Raw genomic sequence first — 21,294 nt, 5'->3', positions numbered from 1 at the left:
CCTTTTTATTATTATTATTATTTAGCAATATATCCTATATTATTCAGATAAAATAAGAAGAGAACCTTGAAGGTATTTTTTTTTGAGCCATTCTAATATTATATAAAATGTTAGCATAGTTATATATAAACGCTAACTACTATTCTTCTTTCTATTATTATTAATAAATTTTTGTTCTTAAAAAATGTTTTATTAAATAAATGTTACTAAAATAAATTATTGTTACTAAAATAAAATACAAACTTGATCATGAAAAACCGGAAAATAAAATATAAAAATAAAAAATAAAAAAACAATAAAAGATCAGGTGAACAACCTGATTGTAAAGTAAAAGGGCAAAGAAAAATACATTTGTTATAGAACATCAAGGTGATTTAATTTAGGAATCACTATGAAAGAAACAAAACTTATTATGCATTTTCATTATTAGGATCATGAATTAATGTTCCTTTTTCCACATATTTTTTTTTTTATTTTTTATCTCTAATAATTCTTTCCAAGTTTTGGTTAAAAAGTAAAAGTGCAAAAATGGAATCATTAAATAAGATGGGATTGAGGTAAGATGTGGGGCACATAAAAAAGAATCGTTCTTCGCTCTGTTGATGAAAGCAGATGTTGCCAAATTGCTAAGAAAGAATAAAATGAAAATGTGAAAAGCATAAAACATGACAGATTACCGTCTCCACAGATTGGATATAAAAATAAGAAATTATCGTTTAAACCTGAAAGTTCATGTCTAAAGATCATAAGGAAAAAACAATTTGGAAAAAATAGTAATGCTGATATACATAGAAAGTAGCAGAAACAAAAAAATTAGGATCTAGTCATACGAGTACATAGAACTCCTTTTCTTTCATTAAGTTTCATGCCACATACAATGCATGAAATAGAAGCGCGCAATAGCAGTTCTCATTAATATTTTCTTTTCCTTTAGAAATTCTGATCAAATAGCATAAAATGAATAGGAATATAGGTTAGCAGCTAAAAAAGAAAAAAACAAAATTAGAAATAACAATGGAAAATAGAAGTTCAGGATTCGATTACGGTTATTATATTAAATGAATCCATTGTTCCTAGCGTTAAACAAATTTTCATTTGTTGTTTTTTCATTGCTATTGGTATTATGGGTTTTTTCAATTCTCTTTAAGACTTCTCAGACTTGATACTTCTGACATTTTCAACAGCATCTTCGTCGTCGGAGTGGTGACGCTTGTACATGAACTCATCATGTTCGTAATCCAAAGCGTTCATAGCTTCTTCTTCGTCGTTCAAACCAGAGTAGATGAACCAGAAGGCCCAACCAGCAATGAAACTAGCACAAGCCAAACCGGTGTAGAACCAAACGAACTTTGGATCAACGGAGACTGGAGACAAAGCACAACCGATGGCAGAACCGAAAGCGTTAGTCAACAAGAAGATAGACATAATGAAAGATTTCATAGATTCTGGAGCCTTTGAGTAAGCGTACTCCAAACCGGTAATAGAGGCGAAAATTTCAGAAATGGCGATCAAGACATAAGCAGGAATTTGCCAAGCGACGTGAATGTGGTTTGGAGAATCGTGGTCCAATGGGTGGTTGTACCATGGACCCTTAGTGTAAATGAAATGTTGCAAGACAGCAGCCCAGACCATGGAACCAGAGGCAACCATGAAACCCAAGAAAATCTTGGTAATAGGTCTTAGAGGAGTGTATCTTCTGATGAATGGGTAGACCCATCTTTCGAAGATTGGAATGAATACAATCAAGGCAATAGAGTCGAAAGCTTGCAAGAAATCGTTTGGCAAGTTGTGCAATTCCATGGTACCACCTTGGGTAACAAAGTTGTTCAACATGGTACCGTAACAAACCCAGTAAATTGGATAGAAGACAAACACCTTACAGGCCTTTAGAGCTCTCTTAATTTCATCAACGAACTTGTCGGACCATGGGAAGTTCTTGTCTGGGTTACAAGATGGCTTAGCAGAGTCAGCGTTAAACTTGTTCTTAGACAAGATGTACAAGACCTTGAAGGACTTGGAGATGACTTTGTCACCGATAGGAGGCCTAATGTATTGGTTCCTACCTAACACTAGGACCGCAACAGCGACCCAGAAGAAACAGAATGGCAACAGATAAGCAGCCCAGAAACCCTTATGGTATTCCAATTCGGTAGTAGCCATAACGGACAAGGAACCGACGTTAATAGTGAAGTAGAAGAACATGAAGACGTTTTGCAAAGTTAAGTTAGGGTCTTCAATGACTCTCTCACCCTTCTTTGTAATGATAATTCTAGGTTTCTTGTTTGGCAGTTGGTCAGCGATCAAGACAGACAAGTTAGACTTAATCAGACCAGTGGCGATACCGATCAAGATAATTGCAACGATGAAACCACCTAGACCACCGTTCCTGTCAGTGACACCAGGGATAGAAGTGATGAAAAGAATGAAGATACCACAGACATAGATAAACACACCGACACAGATAGTGTTGTACTTACCCCAGTAAGTATCGGAGACCCAACCACCGAAAACTGGAGTAACGTAACACCAAAATTGAAAGAAGTAAGACAAACCAGTGGCACCTTGGGAGTCAAGACCCAACAGACCCTTAGGAGTGTCCTGAGGAGTGTTTTGCATATAGTTCTGGAAAGGAGCGGACAAACCGTAGTAAGAGAATCTCTCAGACAACTCAACAATAGCGATCAACCAACATCTCAGAGGAATACTACCGGCAACGTGCCTTAGAGTATGCATCTCTTCCTCGGTAGGAGCCTCAAAGTCATCATCCTCATGCAAAACAGCATCGTTAGAACCACTTTGGTTTATCTCTTCGTTATCGATCTCATAGATCTCCTTCGAAGTGTTGTCAGCAACAGAAAATACTTCCTTAGAGTCATGTTGTGTCTCTATAGTCGTAGATTGTTTTTCATCGTTACTTCCCGACTTGGAAAGAAATCGATTTAGCATATTCTAAAAGATTTTTTTTTTTTATTTATTAAAAGAGTTTATTATTTTTTTTTCTTTCTATGGTTATTTAGAAAGAAGAAATAAGTGTTTTTTTTCTGGTCTTACTCTTAATTTTATTTTATTCTTTCAAATAGTTTAACTTCCGTTAGAAGGCAATAATAATTCAAAAAGATGTCCTTTATATATTTGGAAATCTTTTTATCCCATTACAAAAGGAAGGAGTAGGAGAAAAAATTTACTTTTTTAAAATAAAAGAAAACTCCATTAGCAATGTCGTCATCTTCGTCAACATCCCCCTTCTTCTTCGATAATACTCCCCACAACCTTAATACTATCTTTCTCTCTATCTTCTCTATCTTCTCTATCTTCTCTCTGTAATCTCTTCTCTCTCTGCTATTGATTATCTCATAGATAAAAAGGTAAGTTTTTCCGTTTCTCTTCTCGCTATCTCTTTCAGTAAATTGAGTAATATGTGTCACCACACTATCGGGCGTCCATTGGGCTGTGCTGCTGGTGTTTCTGCGTATTTGGGGCTACATCCACACACTATTTTTTGTGTCACCCTACAATTGGAGAAAGAAAGAAAGAAAAACTTTTTCATCGGCCCACAGATACACCCCCAGAAAAATGTGTCATTAACAAAACGGAAAAATTATACCATACAGACAAAAAAAAGCAATTACGCGTTTTTTTTTATTGTTTAGCGTTATGAGAGAAATTGCTTTTTTATTTTTTTTTTTTTTTAATTCCTTATCTCGTTGTAGGTGATATGGTTTGTGTGTGAAGTTCTCTTGCGATTTTCGTTTTTTTTTGTGTGTGTTTTTTTTGCTCTTACAATCAAAAAAGACTATCCAGTCTAAGCTACAGTGATTTCTGTATATTCGATATCTTTCTCACTTTTCTTATTTTTTTTCATTTTTTTTTAATACGGTGGGGTAATCGAAGAAATGTACGAAGGGATTATTGCTTTTTTTTTTATTATCTCTTACTTTAATATCTCCGCGGGAATTGGGGGGGGTGATATGTTAACAGAGAGACGAAAGACGAAGACGAAGACGAAGACGAAGACGAAGTTGATCCCCATTGTGCTGTGCGTTACTTTCTCCTCTCGCTTGCGTATTCACAATCCAATTGGTTTATCCTTTATTAAGCGAAAACCGATTTCGCATCTTTTTTTTTCACTGTGCTATTTTCTTATGGTGACAGATAATTGGAGTGATCGTTATATGTGGCTGCTACGAGAGTTTGTGTTGTTGGCCATGTTCAAACTACCGTTGGTCCGTGACACATTTTAACTTTGTTGTTTGTTTTTTTTTGGGATCCTTTTTTTCTAATCTTATCTCCAAAGATTTATCTTATCACCGGTACCGGGATCCCGGGACATGTTCCACTCAAGTAATAATTGTGACAAATGGGAATACGTGGAAGATACTTTATCTCTGTAGGAATACGATGTAAAAAATGTGTCAGCCACCATTATTTGTTGCTTAAACAAAGGAAAAAAAATGAAAAAGGGCAGCCACGAAGAAATAACTGCACTTCGAAAGTTAAAGATATTAATGAGATTAAGAAGGGGTTGAGTCAGTTGTTTCGGACAATCTTGCATTTTCCACACATAGAAATGAAAAAGCCACAACAGACGGACTATTGGATACGATTGATATGTGATGCTATGATATTGATATTGATATTGATATGATTCTATTAGAAAAAGAAGGATTTGGGTTGAGATTTCGATTCTTCTGTGGAGATAGAGTTCCTGATTAGGTAAAAAAAAAAAAAAAAAAGACACTATACTGTATAATACATAAGCTTGTAGATTAGATTAGATAAAACAATTAGATACAATTGACTTTATTTTTTTGATAAAAATAATAACCAGGAGAAGGGAGCTTTCCAAAAGGGGTGTCAGCCATTGTAATTAATCAAAATTAAAGAAGAACAACTTTGTAATTTAATCAAAATTAAAGAAGAACAACCTTGTAACTTAATCAAATAATAAGAAACATATGTTTCACTGTAAAATTAAAGAATCAAATAACTTAACCTTCAACTATTAAACTTGCCATGAATAAGATACTTCTATGACTCTCTCTCTATCTCTCATCTTTGTTTATATAGTCACGTGAATATCAGGGTAAATATTTACTTGAGCTGGGTAACATTTTCTCTCATCGTTCAAGCAGGGTAACTTTAATGAAGGAGAACAAAAGTAATTTTCATTTCCCTTCGAGATGAAAAATTTCCCAAAAAAAAAAAAAATTAATTAAATTAAATTAAAAAAAAAAAAAAAAAAAAAAATTTTTTTTTGCGATGACCTTCGATGTGTGATAACGGTTAATTGTTGTTAGGGCTATAAGGATATTGATTCAATTGCTTATAATAGGAAAATTGGAAAGATAGATAGTTCGTGCATTTGCAATTGAAAACATACAAAATAAAAAAAAAAAAGTAAGGACTATTTCAAAAACAAATACAAAATAATAATTTAAGATAAAAAAAACAAAAAAAAACTACGCAAATATACAATAAAAATGGGTTCTATTAAGGACAGGAAGGAAGAAAAATTGCCAAAGTTGAGTAAAAAACTGAAGGAGGAGGAAAAGAAGACTACCACAGACTCGGATTCTGATTCTGAATCTTCTTCCAGCTCAGACTCTGAGTCCTCTAGTTCTTCATCTTCATCTTCTAGCTCTGAGTCGGATTCTGATTCATCCTCGAGTTCTTCAGACTCTGAATCTTCAAGCTCTGATTCTGAATCCAGCTCTTCCTCGAGTTCTTCTAGCTCAGACTCTGAATCTTCTAGCTCTTCCTCGAGCTCTTCCAGCTCTGAGTCGGACTCTGATTCTGAATCTTCTAGCTCTTCCTCAAGCTCTTCATCAAGCTCTTCCAGCTCTTCCAGTTCTTCCAGCTCTTCCAGCTCTGAGTCTAGTTCTAGTTCTAGTTCTGATTCAGGTTCTGATTCTGATTCTGATTCTGATTCATCTAGCTCTTCCTCGAGTTCGTCTTCTAGCTCTAGCTCTTCCTCATCTAGCTCCTCTTCCAGTGAATCTAGCTCTGACTCCGAATCATCTAGTTCTTCTTCCTCTTCAAGTGATTCTGACTCCGATTCTGATTCCTCTAGCAGCTCTTCTTCTAGCTCCTCTTCAAGTTCTGAATCCAGTGATTCTAGTTCCGACTCTGATTCTGAATCAGAAAAGGAAGAGAACAAGAAGAGAGAAAGGGAGGAAAACTCTGAAGAAGATAAAAAGGAGACCGAAAGCGAAGATAGTTCAGAATCTGAAGAGGCTAAGGCCAAGAGACAAAAATTGAATATCTCCGCAGGGAAGGATGAGATCAAAGAGGGCCAAAGAAGGCACTTCTCCAGAATTGAAAGAGAGAAGATCTCTTTTGAAGCTTGGGAACTTACTGACAATACTTATAAGGGTGCCGCAGGTACATGGGGTGAAATGGCAAATGAAAGATTAGGTAGAGTTAGAGGTAAAGATTTCACAAAGAACAAAAATAAAATGAAGCGTGGTTCCTACAGAGGTGGTAGTATTACAATGGCTTCTGGTTCTTATAAGTTTAGTGACTAGATTATTTGACCAATCAAATCAGTTTTATTAACTTTCATTGATAGATATAATATCCTCTGTGATGTCATTCTACATTACATAGGTATTACTTTGTGAATTTCCCATCTCGTGGTCATAAGAAACAATAAGAAGTCAAATTAAATAACTATAGTTATTTAATTCATAATAACTCTACATAATTAATATGTGTAAGCATCTGTAAACTAATATAAAATAAGAAATATAATTTAAAAGAATAAACGTTACTAGGATAATAAAGAATATGCCCAAACTCGAATTGATTAACTTCCATCATGAATGCTGACTAAATTATGACGTTCAGGAGTATAAATAAAACTACTATCAGAGTTGTAAAAGATGCAATATATCTATTTGGTTACATAGATTGGTTATCTATATAAATGCAATTATGAATTTCTAAATATTGGATTGTATAACGGGGCATTAGGAAATGAAAAACACCAAGAAAATGGGGTTCAGTGTATACCTTGTAATAGGATTGTGACAAGAAGAAGTACAAAACTCATTAAAATGTGAAAGCAAGTTTATGGTTAGTTAAAGTTGATGAGACGGGTTCTTCTTCTAGAAAGTGTATTCTTCCTATCTACATCTGAGTTGGATGCATAAGAATCGCTCATTAAACCTTCATTTAGTAACTGATCAATATCATGTTCTGCACACAAGGGTACTTCACCATTGAAGATGTAGTAGTCATTTGTTATTATTTTCTTGCATAGTACACATGTCAGACAATGCATGTGGAATCTCTCTATCTTATCATTTTCCAAGCATTCACCCTCGATGAACTTCTGACAAACACGGCAAATACTATTATTAACCTCGTGATAATGCTTCTGGCAATAGATTTGATCATTAAGTATATAGCAAGGAATAGACTTGCTAAAGGTGGTGCTACACTTGGTACATTGAAAACATTGACGATGCCATTGACCTGATAGTTCATTGTTCTTCTTCGAATAAATTCTTTTACCATCAATATCCAATTTACATCTTCTACAGGGTCCTTCACCTGGAGGGTATTTAATCTCTGGAGTAGGTAATTCTGGTGTATTGGCCTCTTCATTTGATGTATCTTCAATATTAAATTCCGGGACATTGACATTATTGTGCTCCAATTGTCTGCTCACCTTCGAAGGAGTTTCAAGAACATCTGATTGTGCTGGCTGTAGAGAGTCTAGTGAACCAAAGTTACCAGGAGAAGGTTGCTTGAATTTGTAAAATACAGGAGTACCGTTACCTGGTGAAATTATGTTAGAATTAGCCCTTGGATCAGTGTTGTGGGATGACTTAGAGGATCTATTACTAATGATGTTATCTTGCTCGTAGATATTTTTATCATTAATATCTTTTAGATCCATTGGAAACCCTGAAAGATATGCACTAGACTTTTTAAACTTGCTAGAATTCCGTTGAATATCATCCATATTTGTGTTTTCTACTGAACCAATAATTGAATTATCAGAGCCTGTGTTAATATCCATGTTTCTTGAAAGCGATACATCATCAAGTTGAGCGATTAATTTCTCAACTTGTAAGTTTGTTGTTGTTACAGGCTGGTCGTCCTCCATTATATCATCCTTCTCCTCGTTATTCCCAGGTTCACCAACTCTCTGGAAAGTTCTGCTTTTTAGTTCTACATATTGTTGAGATGGGTTCTCATCTTGTAGTAATAAAGGTTTTTCATCAATATTATCCAACCTTAATGATTTAATTCTGGTATCCTCGTCAATGTCGTCATCGATTGGATCATTTAAGTTGATGTCTCTACCGTAATCAATAGGCTCTTCCTCTAGGTTGGCACTTAAGTCTGCATTGGGGTTAAATTCAAGACTTTCTGTGTCAGAAATATCTTGTTGATGGTTATTACCAAAGCTTAACTGAGGTTCAAGGTTTAGATCCGCATCGATATCGTCCTCAATGTTTTTTGAACTAGTACTCTGACTTTGGTTTGAACCTCTTAGAGAGGACCTTCTAGGTGGCTCGATTTCTGGAACAAAATCTGAATTCTCTCTGTCTTCACCGTAATCGCTGTTACCAAAGTTATTGTCGAGTATATTTGATTTTCTCTCTATTTCTTCACTAGTATTAGAGTTCAAACTCATTGATGTATCGTTCTGAGTTAGCATTTGAAAGCTCTTTTCGATGGGATTGGCAAGCACTGCATCGATATGTGGTGAAGTGTTGAGATCAAGAGGTGTTTGTAAATCATCTTCGGTTGTTTGGTTTGTATTCATTTCTTTAGAGTTGTTAGGGTAATTAGACGTTGCTGACTGTGGAGGAGGTCTTGTGCTCTTAGCATAGGGATTCTCTGGGAGGTCATCTTCAAAAACTGGAGGCCCAGGGTTTTTCTGTGACGGTATCGAGGTCCTTTCTTCTTCTTCTATTTCCCTAGAATGATTAGAACTGTTTGTATCTACAACAGGGGATTTTTGTGCATTGGTTTTTGGAATTGATGGAGCCTTAGTTGGTGTTGTTGTCGTGTTGCTGACTACTCTACCTCGGTTTTGTGGTTTGTTCTGAGTTATAGAATGTAATGGTGGACTCTTTGCTCTAGGAGCATTCACAGAGTTTCCAGATACAACTCTTCTCGAGGTATTATTATTGACATCAAACCCGGCTCTCTCTAGAGCAGTTCTATACCTAACATTAGGATTTATCTTTGGAAATGGCGAACCATACATAGAACTGTACATTTTCAAATTTTTATTTTTCCGTTAGGTAGCAGCTATTCTTTAGCAAGTTTTAAATCAAAAATATATATAAAATAAACCCAAACGTTTATATGAACGAGATTTCTGATGTAGATTCTATTTATTCCTTTTCGTAACTTTTTTTTTTCTTCACTAGTAGCTAACCCCTGTTTTATTATTTGGTGTTCAATCTAATTTGTCCTTCAATGTTTATTTATTATATTATTATATTATATTAATATTTCAACCCAAATTATTTCCTGTTAATATATTATAAAATGTATTATAATATTTGTTTTTTTGATTTGTTTATGTTTTGTTTTTTATTGTAAATTGCTCCTTTGGTGTTATTTGTTTATATTTCTCGAGTGTCCTTAGTAGGAAGGATCCATTCTCTTATATTGATACAATAGACCCCCATGTCCACAAAGAGAATGTACTTTATTACATCTGAATATTCTATCATGAATGTAAAAAACTTAGTAACGAACCACGTAATTACTGGCTATTCCACCTCTTTCACTATTAAATACACGTAGCAAATGAAAAACGATCGTAGTTGTATTTCTTTTTTTCTGCTGGTTATATCACGAAGTTTAAGCAAAAAATGGACTTTCAAAAAAGATCTTCTTCATGCTAGTGATGAAGAGAGACGCGAAAAAATAATTAAATTTCCTTTCTTGATCAGAATTGTCCGAAAAGGGAAACGTCTAATTTTTCACAAGCATAAAAACGATGTGTGAAACGCCAAAAAAATGCAAATAAGTGGTAATGAGAGACCCGGATTCGATGAGGGAATATGGTTTGGCAATTTGCGGAGGCACTAATATAGTGGCTCATCAGAATTAGTATTCAATTGATTTTTAATTAATATTGCATCAGTTGAACACCCAATTCACAACAGATCCCTTTTTTTTATTTTTTTTGAATTCTTGGTATAAGCCCCCATCACCTCCCACTTGCTCTATATCGTACTAACATATTTCAATCCAGCGGCCTTACTAGTGCTTCAAACGATATGGTATGATGAAGCTATTTTTGTATTGTAGTAAAGATAATATAATAATTCTTGTTGTAGTTATGTTTTTTTCTTCGTATTGGTTATAAGCGCCAAGAGCATAAAAAAAATTTGAAAAAGGGCTTTAGATTTATCTATAATGGATAACAATAGCAGTTATAGTTTCAAGAGTACTTATTGACATCACTTGATCATAATAATGTCTTTTTTTTGTTTTATACTCAAAAGTTCAATAAACTTGTTGCCAGAGAGCCACTAAACATTAAAAATGAAAATAAAAAGTTTCATATATAATAAATAATTATTATTCCAGAATTAACAACTTTTTTGATTAGAATCCAGTTTAGTACTGCTCATCTTAGACAACTCTCGATAATAAATATTCATCAATATCTATTTCATCATATCCTATATAAGAAACAAGTAAACTCAAGATCACAAAATACGAAGTATTATAGATCACATGATCAAGGGAGAAGGTAGATCGTTGCTGGGGCTGTCTTTCACCTACACTTTTAACTTTGTCTCTTGCGGTTGCTCTATGAATGCTCCTATATTATATTGAATTTATTTAATCTTCTAGTGTGTAGAAAACCTCATACAAAAGTCCCTTTTCTCTGCCGTCTGCTCCCCGCCCCTTATATACACAGTAGGTAATATATATTTTTGTGTTGCCTGGTTTTCTTTCTAACTTGCTTTAATTAATAGTTGTCTTATATTACTTAATTGTACGTGTTGTTCTTGGTGGGTTAAGCTTATATTTATTTTATCAATTTAATACTATTGAATAATAATTCTAAAACAAGAAGTTTAATATTTTCCCAGTTCTTTTTGGTATTTGGCTTGAGAAGAAGTGACTGAATTACTACAATATATAAAAACAAAAAAAAACCCTTCTCTTCTTATATTGGGGGGAAAAAAAGCAGAAAAGTGTTTTCATTGAGCTGAAGTTGTATTCCAATATAAAGGAAGAATAATATTTAAATGGGAAATTACTCATAAATAAGCAGAATAATCTTTTATTAGTAATATTACAAACAAAAACATACTTATGCCGGTTCATGTTAGAACGTTAAAGCGTTATTTCACAGAAAGGCAGTCATCTTTTGATGATTTGGCAAAACTTATCGCAGATGACCAAGAATTCGACAGGATCGATGATGACAGTCCACAAAAGGCGTTTACGCAGCCTTTAATAGAGAGGTATTATAAATACCTTCTGAGGAAAGAACCAGAGCTGTTCAATGAACAACTTGAAGTGCCCCCGAAACTTGCGTCAGAGACTAATAAAGCATTACAAAATTATACTTTTAAGAATGAAAACCAATCGAGACATAGTAGTTTAGATACTATGGATTCTGAAACAGTTATAGACCCCCTGGTTAACAAAACAGATGATGATTTGGCTCTCAGTAATGAACTAGAAATCGAACAAAGTAAAGGAGAGGAACAGGAGGATGATACAGTTGAAAATTTCCCCACCACGTTATCATACAAGGATTTATTTGAATCTTATTGCTTCAATATTAAAAGAAGTCTTTATAACACTTTTATTGGTGAATATGATAAGAAAGAACTCATTGAGAGATATATGCGGAAGAAAAAACTAGCCCTATCTTATGAAGAGTGGAAATACGCCAGTCTAAAATTAGATGAACTGACTAATACAAATAAATGGAAAGAGACAACAGAGTCGGCTTTATATGATTACAAGCTCATTAAAGAAGTTACAGAGAAAATGAGAGAACTAAGACTAGAAAATGACTATTCAAATTTATTATACCTAATAAGGACTAACTGGATAAGGAATTTGGGTAATATGGGTAATGTAAATCTTTATAGACACTCGCATGTTGGAACAAAATTTTTGATAGATCAATATGTTACGGAATCAAAACTTTGCCTAGAATCCTTACTACATTCAGATCTAGATGATACCTATCTGCTAGGTATATTACAGCAGACAAGAAGAAATATAGGTAGAACTGCTCTTGTGTTAAGTGGTGGTGGAAGTTTTGGATTATTTCATATAGGTGTGTTAGCTACACTTTTTGAGTTAGATCTCTTGCCTCGAGTGATTAGTGGTAGTAGTGCAGGCGCTATAGTGGCTAGTATCTTATGCGTTCGTCACAAAGAAGAAATCCCAGAGCTGCTAGAAAGAATAGTTTCTCAAGACTTCAATATATTCCAAGATGACAAACAGAAAACAGAAGGTGAAAATCTATTGATCAAAATATCCAGATTTTTCAAAGATGGTACTTGGTTTGACAATAAACAGCTAGCTAAAACTGTAATTGAATTCCTCGGAGATATGACTTTCAGGGAGGCATATAATAGAACAGGTAAGATCCTAAACATCCCTGTATCAGCTGCTACTCTCTTTGAGCAACCTAGACTTTTAAATAATTTAACAGCACCGAATGTTCTGATTTGGTCAGCGGTGTGTGCTTCCTGTTCACTACCTGCTATCTTCCCTTCGAGTCCCTTGTATGAGAAGGATCCAATCACAGGCGAAGTAAGAGAGTGGGCGGGTAGCGCTTCTGTTAAATTCGTCGATGGTTCTGTAGATAATGACTTACCTATATCCAGACTGTCTGAAATGTTTAATATTGATCATATTATCGCCTGTCAGGTAAACATTCATGTGTTTCCATTTTTGAAGTTGTCTGTTTCGTGTGTTGGAGGTGAAATAGAAGATGAATTTAGTGCACGTTTCAAACAAAATTTATCCAGTGTATATAAGTTTATGTCCAATGAACTTATTCATCTTTTTGAAGTAGGTAGCGAGCTAGGTTTTGCGAAGAATCTGCTACTAAAGATGAGATCTGTATTGTCCCAGCAATACTCAGGTGATATCACTATTCTACCAGAAATGAATACTTTATTACGTTGGACAGACCTAATCTGTAATCCAACAAAGACATTCATCTTACGAGAAATAACTAATGGTGCTCAAGCAACTTGGCCAAAAATATCTATAATACAAAACCATTGCGGGCAAGAATTTGCATTAGATAAAGCTATCTCATTCCTAAAAGGTAAACTGATCGTATCCTCTTCCATAAAAAATCCTTTACAATTTTCTGACTTACCTGTTGGCCTCATCCAGAATGCCAATTCAAAAGATCGTACGGAAAACAATATTTTAGATGACAATCTGTTAGAGTCAGAATCTGCCAAATCCTTATCCCTTTTATCTGAAAAAAATGTCTCTCACAATCAACATTCATCAGATAGTTTTAGTGCCTACACTACGAATCTTTCTGCAAGACATAGAAGAAGAAAATCCGAGATATCCAGTAGTCACAGCCATAAAGCAAAATCGTTTTCAGGTTCAACATTTTCGGCAATGAAACATGATAGGTTCGCAAATCGAATGCATCGCCATTATCGCAACAACAGCACAGAGAGACTGTATTATATGAGCAGTCCGCATAAGAATGGCTTAAAAAAACTGCCTACTGATAATCTGTCTGGCTCTCCGGTAATCAATGATCGAAGAAAATTACTACTTCAAAATCAATCCTCTTCAGTAGGCAGCTCACCACGAGCAGGAGGTTATAACCAAAGCAGCAACCGATCACTGGCATCTAGTTCTAACTCCTTAAGGAGTAGGAGCAACAGTATTTCTCTTGGAGCATCGTCAATGCCATCGTCCAGCTCTAACAATACCGACAGTCACTGATAAAAACAACGGGTAAAAATCTACTAGAATACAAAACAATTTATCATAATAAAATATTCCTATTTAATTAAATATTCAAGCATAGAGACTATACATAAAAGTCTTCATAATATCATATCATCTCAGCATTTAATTTTTCTAAGACTTTGTATATAGTCACAATGCAGAAGAGCATCCTATTTTTCATGCTCGCGTGGATTCAAAGGGAACAAACTGTACCGCATCACTGTAACTCTAAGTAATCCTATTAATTCTCCAGATTATCTTTTACAACAAAGTGAATAGATTCGATCGATACCTGTCAATGGAAAGTTTTTAACATAACCTGATCCATTGACACACATATTATAAAGGCTTAATTATACCCAACTATTGGTATCGTGCACTATGGCTGAGGAATATGAAGCTAGAACAGCTTCCACAGTAAATGAAGATGACTTTACCAACAATGATATAGATACCTTCCCCAATGACCCCGTTAATAGCTTACCAAATAAGTCTATCTTTGGTGGCTTGGGAATTGATGAAAATGATGACGATGATACAAACTATCTCAATTTGTACAATATGACTCCTAGAGAAAGGTTGTTACACACAATTAAAAGGACGTCATACCGTGCCCTGGATCATTTTAATAGCCTACCAAAATGGCAGAGAATCTTAGTTGTCCTCTTCGGTGTATGTGTAGCAGTATTAGGGCTTTTAATGTTGATATTCCATAAAAAGGTTTTGGCAAAAGTTCTTGAGATGTCACAAGATTTACATGAACGTAAATCAACTAATTTTGTTCTCCTAATTCTTCTATTTTTTGTGGCCTTCCCCCCAATGATAGGTTACTCATCATTATCCACTATCACAGGTCTAATATATGGGGTCTCTTTACATGGGTTTATCATTCTAGCGATAGGTTCTGTTACCGGTTCTGTTTCATCCTTTTATGTTTTCAAGAATTTACTTCACTCGAGAGCAGAGCAATTGGTTCATATGAATAAAAGATTTGAAGCACTAGCCTCCATTCTACAAGAGGATAATAGCTATCTAATGTTGGCTCTTCTAAGGCTCTGCCCATTTCCATATTCTCTAACAAATGGTGCCATAGCAGGTATCTATGGTATCTCAATCAGAAACTTTACTATAGCAAACATTATCACAACTCCAAAATTATTCATTTATCTATTTATTGGTTCGAGAATTAAAAGTCTCGCAGAAAGCGATTCTACTGGGTCGAAAATATTTGATATCGTAAGCATATTGGTCACATTGCTGATATTCACCTTAACAGCTTGGCTATTATACTTCAAAACTAAACAAAGGTACCAAGAACTTAAAAACCAAGGCGTTGCACAGCAGCCTGTTGCTATGGCTGAGCCTGATTTCGAAATCTAGCGCTAAGGGATGCAACGACTAATAACTATAAAACCATTTTTTTTCCAATTTGTAAGTAACTAGAGAAACACTCAAACTAATGCTATTTCACTCTTATCGATAGAATCTAGGTTATATATCTACTCGATTTCTAAAATTGTTAATATAGTCACCGAAGACGTCATGCCGATATAAATCATCCAGTTCTTGAAGGTGTGTGATAAGATGAGATGAGATGATATCTGAATAAATACAATTAACAATCTTAGTGATCTCAACACCTATTGTAAAGATTATATAATGTTTAGAAACTTTAAACCAATATTGAAAAACTTCAAGTTTCTTAAGGGCTTCCAACAGAATCCATATTCACAACCATGGAGTAAGTCCACTAGACTATACGCTACTTACAGAAAATTTGACAATAGAAACAATGCCACATTCACACAGTTGCTCTTTGATAAGACGGGAAGGAGGTATTTAATGGTTACTTTTGGTTTGGGAGGCCTTTTCTATGTCACTCATTTGGAGAAGGCCCCAATAAGTGATAGATCGAGATTCATATGGGTATCTCCCTCGCTGGAGCGTCGAATAGGGCAATACAGTTATAAATCCATCTTGAATGAAACCAAAGGTCATATAATCCCAGAGAATCATCCGTTAACTCGTAAAGTAGACAAGATATTTAGAAGAATTGTTGAAGCTGCAATAAAGGAACCAGGTGTGGATAGTAATCTGCTAAAAGACATCCAATGGAAGATACACATAGTTAATGACCCGAGGGCACCACCAAATGCGTTTGTTCTACCAAATGGTAAAGTTTTTATATTTAGCTCCATGCTGAATATATGTCAAAATGAAGACGGCATAGCCACCGTACTTTCACATGAGTTTGCACATCAATTGGCGAGACACACAGCTGAAAACCTGTCAAAAGCTCCTGTTTATTCATTAATTGGGATAATAATGTATACGATTACTGGAGTTGAAGGTATTAATCGATTACTTCTGGACAGCTTTATGAGGATGCCGGCATCTAGGCAGATGGAGACGGAGGCGGATTATATCGGATTAATGGTTATGTCAAGAGCCTGCTTCCATCCAGATGAATCGGTTCGACTATGGGAACGCATGAGTGAATATGAGAAAAGAACAATGCAAGGAGCCAATTTTGAGTTTCTAAGTACTCATCCTGCTAGTACTAGAAGGATTGAAAACATGAGGAATTGGTTACCGAAAGCAAGACAACTGTATGAACAAGCTGAGTGTGGGATGTTTGGCGGCTTCCAAAACTCATTATACAATACTGTCGATAGTTTTTCAAGCAGTATTTGGTAAAGTTCAATGAGAACTATAATTTATGAGTATTAAATATGTGTATATAAAAATTAAACTATCATTATTCATTATATGTTATAAAGGTCGCCTGCGTTTGAACAGTTTCGAACTTATTTTAGTTTGCTGCTGACTGCTATTTTGTGAGGGGTTCTGTTTAAGTCCCGGTTCATTAGCATTGCAGATCTGAGTTGCCTTTATTGCCTTTATACGTTCATTCCTTGACCTATTCAATGAAGTGATTTGTTCTTGAATGAGTTCATCATATTCGGAGTTATCATCATTAACTTCAACAAACATAGAGTTTATTTTTGTGTTGTTCCTCAAAAGTTCGATGTCATATAGTAAGTTCCCATTTTCCACTAGCCAGAATGGATCAACAGATGTAACACAACAGATATATTCTTGTTCCGTCATTAATAACTCATGATATATAACATACGGAGGCAAATCTCCAAGACCAAATAGAGCACTAGTAGGGTGTAACTTTAGCTCAATACCAGTTCTCAAGTGTACATATTTAGTGAGACCTGAGAGCCTAGCAGCTTGTTGAGCAAAACCTGAACAGATACATTTCCTAACTTTTACCAAATCTACACCAGCTGATTTTATTGCAAATTTGTTCTTTTTCATTAGTTTATGTAGTTGAGTTCTGATGTCCTTAGCTCTTAAAAGAGACTTATGTAACAAAAAGTTTTTCGAACACCACTTGGAGGAATATTTCGTATTCTTCCATTGGTTATAAACATTCAAAAGTGTTAAATGGTCAGATTCAGGAACAAAGAATTTCTTTCTGGCATTATCTGACTCCTCTTGTCTTTCCTTGGGTCTTTCAAAAACTTGTGGAACCGATAGCATAGCGACAATTGTGAGAATCTCAGCAGCACAACCTAAATCAACCGCTTTTATCAAAGCCTTACATAGTGATGGTTGAAGAGGAAATTTTATCATTTTTTTGCCAAGTGTGCTGAGTCTACCACTATCATCTAGGGCACCAAGGAACCATAGTTCATATAATGAACTCATTAATGTTTGCTTTGGTGGTGGATCCATAAAGGGAAATTCCATCACATTTCGGACACTTAAGGAATTTAACAGAAGAACAGTATTTGCCAAGTTCGTTCTCTGAATTTCAGGTATCGTCTGAACATACATATCATCCATTTCAGTGTCATCAGTATATAAACGATATGCAATACCAGGTGCTGTACGACCAGCTCTACCCGAACGTTGGTTAGCATTAGCAAGGGATATTGGAGTAATTGCTAAACTATCAAGACCAATTTTCGGATTGTAAACTTTTAGTTTGGAGTAACCGCAATCAATTACATATCGGATACCAGAAATTGTTAAAGATGTCTCCGCAATATTAGTACTAACAACTATTTTACGTTTACCATTGTCTAGTTCGAGGAAAATTCTATTTTGAATTTCGGCAGGTAACGCAGAATATATTGGAAATAATTCCACGTCTTGTATTTCTTCAAATGTAGATATCCCATATTTCTTACCATATAGTTCAACTAATCGTTCTTTGATCAAATCTATCGTCGTTAAAATATCTTCCTGTCCTGTCATAAATACTAAAATATCTCCACTAGAAACATCATTTGTCAGGTGTATTCTAATAGCTTGCGAAACAGCAGCTTCAACATAATCTGGGACTGTTCCGGTGGTATGTATTACCTGGACAGGAAAAGTCTTACCTGGGATAGTATAAGTAGGAATACCTCCGAAAAAATCAGAAAATTTCTTAGCATTAATTGTGGCAGAAGTAATGATCACCTTCAAATCTAGTCTTTTATTTAGGAGAATCTTTAATAGACCCAATAATATATCAGTATTCAATGATCTTTCGTGAGCTTCGTCAATTATAATACAGCTATAATGTTCCAGGTTTTGGTCTAGTAAAAATTCCCTCAACAAGATACCATCAGTCATAAACTTAATTTTAGTCTCAGAACTACTTCTGTCTTCAAACCGGATCGAGTATCCAACTTCTTTTCCTAACTTGACACCCATCTCGACAGAAACTCGTTTTGCAACAGACATTGCTGCAACACGACGAGGTTGTGTGCAACATATAGATTTATCAGAAGAACAGAATCCAGCTTCATATAGATATTGCGACAGCTGTGTTGTTTTCCCCGAACCCGTTTCACCAATAACGATACACACTTGATTATCTCTGATCATTTCCAAAAGAGTTGATTTAGCCTTGTATGCCGGTAATGACCTTCTAGTTTTTTGAATATCTTCTATATTGGAATTGGTCTTGTTATTTTTTTCTTCTTTAGAGTTACTAGATACATTGCTGTCTTTACTCCATTTCCTATCTCCAACTCCCAAAACATCGCCTAGTACAGTCCCTATCAGTTTAGTAGAGTCTTTTGACTTTTGCGCATTATCTTTCTGGTTCCTTCTAAGCGCTACAACTTGGCTACCCATTCTTGCATTAATAGAGAACTGACTTTCCGGATTCCTAAAAGGATTGATTAGGTCATCATGGGAGGATTCTACAAATGACCCGAGTAAGAACTCTACATCAACATTGTACTTCTTGGAGTAAGAATCGAGGAAAGGTGGGATCCATTCCAGTCTTTTGGATAAACTAATAGGAACAACTTGTATAGTGGTTTCTGTGTTGTCAGATATTGCAGTTTCTATGTTCCTTTTATTACTAGGTACTGCCTTATTAAATGTTGTGTTTTCTATTAGTATATCATCATCAGCAACAGAGTTACCATAATCATCATCATAATTATACCATTGTTCATCACAGTCATTATCAGTGTCGATTTCATAAAGCTCACTTTGTTCTATCGAAATGTCAGAATCTGATGATTCCGATCCATGAACATCCGTATTCACAGTCTTGGGTATTTGTAGTGGTAGATTAGGAAGCCCCGCTTCGTCGTTCATTTCCCGCTTAGAGATCACAGTTATATTTAGTTCATCACTGCCCTCTTCGTCACTGCCTATTAATTCAGGAGCAGATCGAAGTTTCTCCATCGACTTGAAAAGCGTAGGTTTCATATCAGCTTCCTTATCAGCCTTTCCTCCCGGATTACGTTCCTGCCGTAGACTATCCTGTGGAAGTTGATCGTCATTTATGGGAGGTTGAACCACATTTGGTGTATCATCTAACAAAACTTCCGAAAATTCCTTAAAAAATTCCAAATCTCCGGCCTTAAACTTACCGAGAGCTAAGCATGATTTTCTAAATTTAACCGCATCATTAGAATGCCTCTTCGCAAGCTTAACCAGGATTTTGTATAGGTTTGTAGTTAGCTTCTCTGTTGATTTCTTACTCTCTAACCATTTCACTACCGTATCCATTATACCTCTATCGTATGTCCGGGGAATTCTAATACTATACAGCTTTATGTTGCAAACATCTGAACTAATGCTCACCTCTCGATTTATTCTTTTATAATACAAATACTTCAATAGCACTATATTGGACCAAGCTCATCGAAATTTTTCAAATTAGGGAATTTGCCAAAAAAAAAGAAAGAAACAATAAACAAGAAAAAAAATTACACCGACGGAATATCCGACGGAGAAAAAATGAAAAAAAATTATCACATGTTAGTTTCGTGTTACCTTACCCTGGGTAACTTATAAGGGCTGGCCGAATTTCTTTTCATCCTGTTTTAAGATTGTTCTTAGAAAGAGAGCACCAATTTTATACTAGTTGACTAGAATATAGAGACAGGTTTTCGATCTAATCACGATTTGTGAAGGGCCAGTCTATACTCTAAGCTAATTTATAAAAGTTGCGGATCTCTCCTTTGACATTTTTTTTATTTTTTTGGTTAGAGAGATGGTTGATTTTGGAAAAAGATGTTTTAGCACCGGTCCTGTTCTACTGAAGGGAGTAGGGAAGTTTGTTGTTCGTAATAGCAACAAACCTGTTAAGGAATTGAGGGGAACTCCTACAATATACAACTCCACCAACTCAGCGTCTAATAGTAAGGGTTATCTTAAGGCTGGAAGACTCCTAGAGCCAGGTTTATACTTGAATCGGGCACAGTCATCGAGCATGGGGTCTACGAACATCGAGACGCTACCACTGGCGTTTATACCAAGAGATGATCCAAGAAGGAAGTATTTGAAACACTTAAAGTACCAGGAGAAGGATTTACAGCTGAGTAAACTGGCTCCTCCAGTATTAGTGAGCAAAAGCACAATAGAAGGCAAGAAATATGATCTGAAGCCCGAGGATGTTGCAGAAATACAGAGACTGAGAACAGAGGACCCTGTCAAGAACAGTCGAAAAGCTCTAGCACAGAAGTATAACGTTTCTCCACTCTTTATATCCATCGTTAGTGAGGCCCCAGAAGCCCATACACTGGAAATGAACTCTAGACTTCAAACTATCAAGTCCAAATGGCATCCAAAGAGGGCTATCGCTAGAGAAGACAGAAAGAAAAGACAGGAACTGTGGTACAGAGCATAATTTATTCTAAAATAAATTCCATTAAAAAAAATTAAACAAACTAATATCCTTGAAAATAATATGTACAACAATAGTTCTCTTTTTTTTCTTTATTTAAAATTCATGTAAATATAGGTGTTCACTAAGCTGATTACTAATTAAATTATTTCTAGAATAAAGTGAAATTAATATAACTGTAGATCGGTTCGTATAAG

At 35.2% G+C, this 21,294-nt stretch overlaps 8 protein-coding genes across 8 annotated transcripts; 5 read left to right on the top strand and 3 right to left on the bottom strand.

Moving 5' to 3' along the window:
* Positions 1-1,143: 1,143 nt before the first annotated feature.
* On the bottom strand, positions 1,144-2,946 carry PTR2 (Ptr2p; the record flags this gene model as incomplete). Its single annotated transcript, XM_071051263.1, has 1 exon — positions 1,144-2,946. One exon carries the CDS (start codon positions 2,944-2,946, stop codon positions 1,144-1,146), a length of 1,803 nt encoding a protein of 600 aa, XP_070907959.1.
* Positions 2,947-5,480: 2,534 nt separating this feature from the next.
* Positions 5,481-6,524, top strand: SRP40 (Srp40p; the record flags this gene model as incomplete). Its single annotated transcript, XM_071051262.1, has 1 exon — positions 5,481-6,524. One exon carries the CDS (start codon positions 5,481-5,483, stop codon positions 6,522-6,524), a length of 1,044 nt encoding a protein of 347 aa, XP_070907958.1.
* Positions 6,525-7,075: 551 nt separating this feature from the next.
* Positions 7,076-9,238, bottom strand: PXL1 (Pxl1p; the record flags this gene model as incomplete). The annotated part of the gene is made up of 1 exon (XM_071051261.1): positions 7,076-9,238. The coding sequence occupies one exon, from the start codon at positions 9,236-9,238 to the stop codon at positions 7,076-7,078; it is 2,163 nt and encodes a 720-aa protein (XP_070907957.1).
* Positions 9,239-11,304: 2,066 nt separating this feature from the next.
* On the top strand, positions 11,305-13,938 carry TGL4 (triacylglycerol lipase; the record flags this gene model as incomplete). The annotated part of the gene is made up of 1 exon (XM_071051260.1): positions 11,305-13,938. The coding sequence occupies one exon, from the start codon at positions 11,305-11,307 to the stop codon at positions 13,936-13,938; it is 2,634 nt and encodes an 877-aa protein (XP_070907956.1).
* Positions 13,939-14,325: 387 nt separating this feature from the next.
* TVP38 (Tvp38p) lies at positions 14,326-15,324 on the top strand (the record flags this gene model as incomplete). Its single annotated transcript, XM_071051259.1, has 1 exon — positions 14,326-15,324. One exon carries the CDS (start codon positions 14,326-14,328, stop codon positions 15,322-15,324), a length of 999 nt encoding a protein of 332 aa, XP_070907955.1.
* Positions 15,325-15,603: 279 nt separating this feature from the next.
* OMA1 (metalloendopeptidase) lies at positions 15,604-16,641 on the top strand (the record flags this gene model as incomplete). Its single annotated transcript, XM_071051258.1, has 1 exon — positions 15,604-16,641. One exon carries the CDS (start codon positions 15,604-15,606, stop codon positions 16,639-16,641), a length of 1,038 nt encoding a protein of 345 aa, XP_070907954.1.
* Positions 16,642-16,716: 75 nt separating this feature from the next.
* On the bottom strand, positions 16,717-19,977 carry PRP16 (DEAH-box RNA helicase PRP16; the record flags this gene model as incomplete). Its single annotated transcript, XM_071051257.1, has 1 exon — positions 16,717-19,977. One exon carries the CDS (start codon positions 19,975-19,977, stop codon positions 16,717-16,719), a length of 3,261 nt encoding a protein of 1,086 aa, XP_070907953.1.
* A 487-nt stretch (positions 19,978-20,464) lies between these two features.
* On the top strand, positions 20,465-21,100 carry MRPL20 (mitochondrial 54S ribosomal protein mL58; the record flags this gene model as incomplete). The annotated part of the gene is made up of 1 exon (XM_071051256.1): positions 20,465-21,100. One exon carries the CDS (start codon positions 20,465-20,467, stop codon positions 21,098-21,100), a length of 636 nt encoding a protein of 211 aa, XP_070907952.1.
* Positions 21,101-21,294: the final 194 nt, after the last annotated feature.

This window comes from Nakaseomyces bracarensis (assembly GCF_045282275.1).
Source record: "Nakaseomyces bracarensis strain CBM3 chromosome Unknown Scaff5_0, whole genome shotgun sequence".
In the NCBI taxonomy this organism is placed as follows: Eukaryota; Fungi; Ascomycota; class Saccharomycetes; order Saccharomycetales; family Saccharomycetaceae; genus Nakaseomyces; species Nakaseomyces bracarensis.
This window is presented reverse-complemented; position numbering and strand designations above follow the sequence as displayed.